The sequence below is a fragment of the Nicotiana attenuata genome, chromosome 6 (assembly GCF_001879085.1).
Source record: "Nicotiana attenuata strain UT chromosome 6, NIATTr2, whole genome shotgun sequence".
NCBI classification, from domain to species: domain Eukaryota; kingdom Viridiplantae; phylum Streptophyta; class Magnoliopsida; order Solanales; family Solanaceae; genus Nicotiana; species Nicotiana attenuata.
The window spans coordinates 14,981,510-14,989,295 of NC_031994.1; the positions used below are offsets into that span (position 1 = coordinate 14,981,510).

Here is a 7,786-nt window from a genome sequence, read left to right on the forward strand (position 1 = left end):
TAACACTTAAAATCAGGGAATCGAACCAATTTTGGTTCGATCTAAAGAGATCTGAAAATCCTAGTTTTAGGGTATGTAAGAATCTCAAATATACACAGCGATTCATAGAGATTCATACCATAAAAGAACACAGACGGAAAAGGTCAAGGAACTGAACCAGTTTTGGTTTGAAATTGAAGAGCTCCGCTTGCCATGTTTAGGCAAGCAACTAGGTAACACCATAAACGAGTAACCAGTAGTGAGAGGAGGTAAATAAGGCAAGAAAATGCATGGTGGATTCCGTTTTGGGGCCGGATTTGGAGGAGATTATACGTTAATGGCGCTAGGGTTTCTTCAGAGAAGAAGAGATAGTAGAGAGCATATGAAGGCGGTGGGTAAAGGGGAAAATGGGTTAGGGTTTTGGGTGAAAGGGGGTAATTAAAAGGGGTAGATTAATTGTAGGCCGTTGATCTTAGAGATCAAAGGTCAGGATTTTAAAACGGGACTGGGGCGGGTCGTGTAAATGGGTCACCGGTTGGGTTAAAAAAATAAAGGATTTTGTTTTGAGCATGGGTAATTGGGTTAGTGTATGGGGTAAAAGACCATACAGTAATATTTTCTGTTCCTTTTGTTTATCACCAGCAGTTAATTACTTCAATTTTCTGGTGAATACTTAGTATACTGATAAATTGTTTGTAATCTACCATTAAACTTGCTAGGTTTAGAGGTGCGTTTCTCCAAGATAGTTGGAGTTTCTTCCGAGAGAAAATGAATAATAGTGTAATAACATCACTTGTTGGTGTAACAAAAGAAGGGCAGGACAGACAGACAGGAAATAAAAGCTATGCAAAAGGTAAAACAGGAAACTCAAGAAAAAACAAATCTGGCTGGATCGAAGATTGACACAGACAAGCTTATTTGCTTGTGATGGATATTATTTGCTTTTTCTTTTCACTTATGAGAATTACTGGTGAATTTAAATGCTTCTTGGCTGAGTTTAACCATGTACCACACTTGATCAACCTCTCTTTATTTGTAATGTTCAATGTAAGACTTCTTACTTAAATAATGCTTAAAAAAAATGGCACTGTGACCAAGCAAGAAACTACTTATATTTTTGAGAGATCATAGGTAGCCTAGTAAATTTTCTACGGGATGCCCAGCTTTTCCTTGAGGTACCATTCTTCTGGCTCTCTATCATGCATCCAATTCATTAATACTGAATGTCCTCTTCTTCTGCTGAACAGTTGGTTGATGCTTAGAAATATAAGATGGAAATTAGCAGCAGAATCAGCATTGGAAAAGGAAGGAGAATGTTTGACGATGAAGCCGCCCCTGCAAACTTTCCTCTTCTGCTCACTTCAATAGCCGGAGCCGGAACTGTTGATGCTTCATTTGGTCTCTTTACCCTGTTTCAAATCAAATTCACTATTACTGGTAAACAAGGATGGAAATATATAATACATACATAACATAAGAATAGTTATTTGTCATTGATAACTTGATAAAAGTTTTTATGAGATACTATTACGTACCCATTCATGGGACAGAAGATGATTGCATAGTTATAAGCCTTGCAGGTGAAAGTGCTAGTGCCATCATCAAATGCATAACTATAAGCCCTGGGACAAGCATTTTTAAAGATGCTGGAATAGAAAGATGGTTGGCAAGTTGTTGGATTTGCGAACTGTCCTGCACAGCAATACTGGTCTAAACCAAACGCCTCGCATGCACTCTTGCAACCGATCACATTCCCTTCTCCCTCTCCAATTCCACCCACCACCTGAAGTTCTTTTGGACAACCTGTTCCATTTTACAAATGGATTGTTATTTCTTAATTATGTTAAATGCTTCTATGATAACTCAATCTTGTAATCCTAAAATAGTTAGGCTCGGCTATATGAATCATATTCGGCTGAATTATTACAGAATATGATTCAGATAGCCGAGCTACCATAGTGCTGGTTGTGAACGAGGGTCAAATGGACAGGATGTGCTAAGTCTTAGAGAGTTAAAACGGGTTGAATAAATTAACCAATTCAGGATCAAGATGTACGGGTCAATTTGGACTAAATAATGAGACATAATTGGGAGAAATTCAAAAATAGCCAGATTTACCACTGGTCGTTGAAAAATAGCCAAGTTTCAAAAGTCATCGAAATTTAGCCACTTTAAATCTGAGCGAAAACACTGTTCAAAATTCGGAAAAATACGCCCGCAAATTTTACGGGAGTTCCAGCATAAGTATGCTTGAACTCCCGTAAATTTTACGGGAGTACCAGGATAACTATGCTGGAACTCCCGCAAATTTTACGGGAGTTCAAGCATAATTATGCTGGAACTCCCGCAAATTTTACGGGAGTTCCAGCAAGTATAATTGTCCAGTATAATATACTGGAGTTTGGAGCACTGGTGCTCCAGTCTCCCGCAAATTTTACAGGAGTTAGCAAAGTATACCGGTCCAGCATAATATGCTGGAGTTCGTACACAAATGCACCAGAACTCCCGTATATTATACTGGACCGGTCCCTGTTGCAGCAAAATAGTGGCTATTTTTCATTGACTTGATAAACGCTGGCTATTTTTCTTTGACCAGTGTGAAAACTGGCTATACCATGATATTTTAACGACATAATTCAACCCATCCAACTCAAAATCATTTTTCATTTGTTTAGTTGTTCTTTTATAATTTGGTTAATCACCAAATCAAACTAATACTAGCCTTTTCTTTTGTTTATCATGAGTTCAATACTATATATAACCAACCAAACCCAAAAATATTTTTTCCGTGTTTGTATAAGCTTTCTTATGTTAATTTGGGCGACACAAGCTTCCCAAATCGGCCCAAGCTTTAAATGGACTAACGTGGGTAGGGATGGCAAACAGTAAGGGGCAGGGCGCATTTTAGTGCAATTTATGCTATATACCTATTAAAGACAAACTAATTACCCGCCTACTCTCAAAATAGTTATGCTATACACCTAGCCGACCAAAACTATTTACCCGTGTACCCATTTTTCTTATTTATTTTTCTATGGCAACTATGCAGTTTAAAGTTGCCTTGTACTTTTTCTCTATATTTTTCTTCTCCCTTTCTCTTTGTTCACTTTCTCTAATTGGATTATATTCCTCCCTATAATCTTTGATCAATCCACTTTTTCTATCCACTTTTTTTCATGTATTCTAGAAAAAACAAAGCTATAAAGTAAATCTATATAAAAAATAAAATAAAATTAGGGTTTCAATAGTTTCTTCTCAAAACTCTCAATCTCATTGAGTTCGATAGATTTTGGCTTTCTCTATATGAGATTTTTATTCGACATCACGCGCGATCCTCGTACAAATCACCAAAGAACACCCGATTACTTAATTGGTTGTTGAGTTAATTAGATTATGTACAACAACTACCTAGTAAAATTCCAACATAGTGGGGTCTGGGGAGGGTAATGTGTACGCAGACCTTACCCCTACCCCGATAGGGCAGAGAGGCTGTTTTCGATAGACCCTCGGCTCAGGAAGACGGAAATAAAAAAACAAGAAAAGGGAATTCATTAGTAACTCCAGTAGAAACCGTTATAGTAACAGAAGCATAAAAACCAAAAGATGAATGACATGCAATAACAGTAACCAGAGTCTGAGGCCCGGGGCTAAGATAAACAGCAAGAATAGTGCGAGTTCAACATAAACTGCAAGAATTAGATTATGTGACAACTGATATTATTTCAGTTTAATAATTGAATTAAAAAAATTAAACTCTTTGTGTATAATTGTATACTCTGTTGGTATAGCTATATACTATACTGGTATCATATGTTAGTTGAAATATTTTTTGGTTGTATTAACTATATTTAATTGGTACACTATTTGATTTTTCTTCAGTAACAGTAGAATAGTATACTATCTTGAATTGTTTTAATTTTCCTTTATGCAACTGATAGTCGAAGAAGAACACAGCTACCCAATAGTATACCGCTACGGTATACAATATGCTGTAGGAGTATATAGCTATACTGCAACAATATACTATTATAGTATACAATATACTGCAATGGTATATTGTAATAATCGAAGAAGAACACAACTACCTAACAGATACCGTTACAGTATACAATATACTATAGGATTATATAGTTATACTGCAACAGTGTACATATTATAGTATACAATATATTCTTATAGTATACTATAATAATATGCAATATACTGTAAAAGTATGCTGTAATAGTATACAATATACAATAATAGTATACTTATTACCCATAATTCACTTGCCTTTTCCCTTTTAATTTGCTTTAAGCTTTTACCCAGCGTGAGGGAAAAATTAAAAATGCAAGAAAATAAAAAGTTAAAAAGTTATAGTATACTATATAATGTAACGATATACTCTTACAATTAGATCCTTTCAGAATTTTTTTAAATTTTTATTGATAACTGATATTATTTCAGTTTAATAATTGAATTAATTTTTTTTTCAACTCTTTGCGTACAATTGTATACCCTGTTGGTATAGCTATATACTGTATTGATATCATATGTTAATTAATATTTTTTTATTGTATTAGCTATATTTAATTGGTACACAATTTGATTTTTCTTTAGTAATAGTATAAAAGAAGAATAATAAAAAATAGTGAAAACAGTAAATGAAATTAGATTATGAAGAGAAAAAAGAATATAAAAAAAAGAAGTTAAATGAAATTAGAAAAGGAAAAAAGAAAAAAATAAGAAGAAAACGAGAAAAAAGAAAAGGAGAAAAGAAAAAAAAAGAAAAAAGAAAAGAAAAGAATGATAGAAATAAAAAAGAATTGGAGAATAAAGAAAAAATTCCACACAAAAACTACTATGGGTAGGAAATGTAATTAGTTTATGGGTAGAAAAACAAATAGATAGACACGGGTAAAAAGTTTATTTTTGTGGGCAACTGTGTCATTCTCCCTTCTATCTTGACCCGCAAAATTTCAACTTGCCCCGCCCTGCCCCGCTTAAGTATTTTTTTTTTTTAATTTTGTTAGTTTTATTATTTTAAATTTTTGGCTAGAATTTGTTTACATTTTTACATATATACTCATAGTACTTTTTATTAATTTTAAAGATTACAGGAGGCTTCAGCTAAGGAAGAAGAAGATAAGAAATTTACGAAATAAATCTTGCACATATAAAATAGAAGTTACTTAACAAAAATCTTTGATATCACAATAACTATTTGCCTTTTTACTTTTTATATTTGAATAAAGTATATATGTTATTTTTACACTATGAAAGCTAAATTAGAAATATAAAAACCTCCGTCAAGATCAATTAGTTTATATTTTACTTATACAACTTGTATGAGTTAAAGAATTATTTTCTTTTGTATACACAAACCCATATACCACATCATCTTAAGAATGTTTCATTATCTCTGTTTCTCGCTTCTTTTTTATTACATACGCAACGTAGAAGGGGACACAGTAATCCTGTATCCCAACTTAATTTATTTTCACTCTACTAGTATTTAGACTCAAAAAGAAACAAAAAATCAATTTAACCTTCTAAAATCTAAACACACCAACTTGGTAAATATTAAATTTACTCACAAAGATGGGAACATTTAATTGGAAATCACGATTCCAAACATCATTGGCAATAATGAATTTTAATGGCTTTCTGATTGATTTTCTTGAATGAAAACGTTTGAAACGTGAATTCTAAATTAGCATTGAAATCTAGATAACCTCCGGATCTAATTTTTCTTCCTAAATAAGATCCAGATATGTTCAGATTTAATCTCATGAGCAAACTGAAGCAGTTTTCTTCCCAACGGAGTCACTGAGTTGGTTTTAAATGTGAAGGGAGAAAGCCCACAACCCGCACCACCTCGCACTAGATTCTGGAAAAAAAAAGTTCTTAGCCCACCCCGCCCCGCACCTGCATCCGACCAAACCTGCCCCATCCCGCATAAGACCAAACTCACATCGCCCCATTGCCACCCCTAAACGTGGGTTATGCCTGAATTGACCCGCTAATGAATAAATGCCTAGTCTAACTCGTCCAAATTTGGACAGTTGGTTGGATTATATTTCCGTAGGCTAATTTGGCATATTGTTGCGAACCTACTGCAACTCTTATCTTTTAAACGAACTTGAGACTAGTATTCTCTGTGGCATATAGGCAGAGTCCTTAAACTAATTCAAGCATCAGCTAATTTGAGAACATACCCATGTTAAGATTTGACAGACAACCAGTGGCATTGCATCCTCCATTGACTCCTTGGGGCACTGCAACCAATGGCAGATTGTATCCGTCCACAATGCTCACATCATAGAAGTCTTTGTTGTCTCCAACACCCAGAGTTATCTCAAAGAGAGAGGCAGGTGGCGCGGCGCCAAGACCGCTACACTCGAGCTTTCCACCACAATCACCTGTTTGACAAGAACCAATTCCAGATGCATCAAAAGTACAGCCAGTTCTTGCCCAAATTCGACCTGACCAACCTGGTACACTTGGAATTGTGATGCTTTGGCCAGCATCTAATCGAAAGCCAGTCGCGGGAAGTGGAGGGGTTCCCGCGCCAGCCAGTGTACCAGGCCATATTGTAAAAGGGCAGTTGTTAGTAATGGTGAAAGTGTAAGCAAAAGTGTAGGAAAAGAAGGTGCACAAAAGCAATGAAATTGAGAGCTCTTTCCAGGGAGCTTTGCTCGCGAGCATATTATTATGGCCTTTTTTTTAGTGTTTGGCTATATATTTCCTGTCCTTGTGGGGAATAGAATAGGGGCAGGGGGAGGGTCCAGTATAGGAAAATGAATCATTGTACCATATTTGTAAGTCGAAAGGAATTTGAACATATTGGATGCAAAATCCAAAGTCTGAAGTTGCTTTGCAAAATTTATCAGCCGCAAGATCACACTTTAGGGTTTAGCATTTCTTTCATTTTGGATGGCCTCGATAAGAAGCAATACCTTTCTTCGGAAACTTTGAGGATGCATTTGTCCATAGAAACAAATGTTAAGAAGAGAAAGAAAGTCAACATATAGAATCATAGTATTGCCCCAAATCCCAATAACCTATACTTCAAGTATCTTGGAAGTGAATCAATTTCGTAGTGTGTAAAAAGGTACGGCCATATGAAAAGGTTACCTAGATTCACCCGAAATAAACCGACAACGTTAAACGACAATTTAAGTAAGCAACTAGTATAATAAAATCTTGGCTTTTTGCCAATTAAGGGAATGGATAATAGCTTGTCTTCTAATTTCATCGTGGAGCAAAGAGGATGACATGTTTAAATTCATAAGTTTCAATAATCATTTTTCTTTCGTAAATATCGTGGGTGTCAAACTATGTCAGAGAAATTACAACGGAGAAAGTAATTGGTAGTACTATAGCTATAAATTTAATTACTATAATTAGGGAGGTTCGTATTCAATTGCCTAGCATAACTATATTTATCAATTATATGAAGTAAGAGATCAAGAGATTATGTTCTAATCGTTCCCATTTTAGGCTCCAATCTTTCCTATTTTCTCTTCCCTTTTTTCTCTTTCTCATGCCTCCCAAAGAATTTAAAGACTTTCTTTCTCTCCGGTTAAAATACGATAACTGATTTTATCTCCAATTATTTGGATGTTGCAATTTCAAATTTATGCATGTAAATGGAAATTTTTGTTTCATCGCATCAATAACTAAAACTTCAAGCTCATAGACTCAACTAAGCAAATTAAAGATATTGTGTTTTAGATACCGTAGAGTAGACATCAAAAATAGTAAATACAATTAAAATTCATTAAAAGCTCGATTGACAACCACTAAAAAGGTTCCAAGTTTTGAA

At 34.8% G+C, this 7,786-nt stretch overlaps 1 protein-coding gene across 1 annotated transcript; it reads right to left on the reverse strand.

Moving 5' to 3' along the window:
- LOC109226627 (pathogenesis-related protein 5-like) lies at window positions 869-6,795 on the reverse strand. The gene is made up of 3 exons (XM_019391449.1): window positions 6,177-6,795; window positions 1,515-1,782; window positions 869-1,388 (listed from the first exon to the last, which is right to left on the reverse strand). Exons 1-3 carry the CDS (start codon window positions 6,664-6,666, stop codon window positions 1,238-1,240), a joined length of 909 nt encoding a protein of 302 aa, XP_019246994.1. The 5' UTR covers window positions 6,667-6,795; the 3' UTR covers window positions 869-1,237.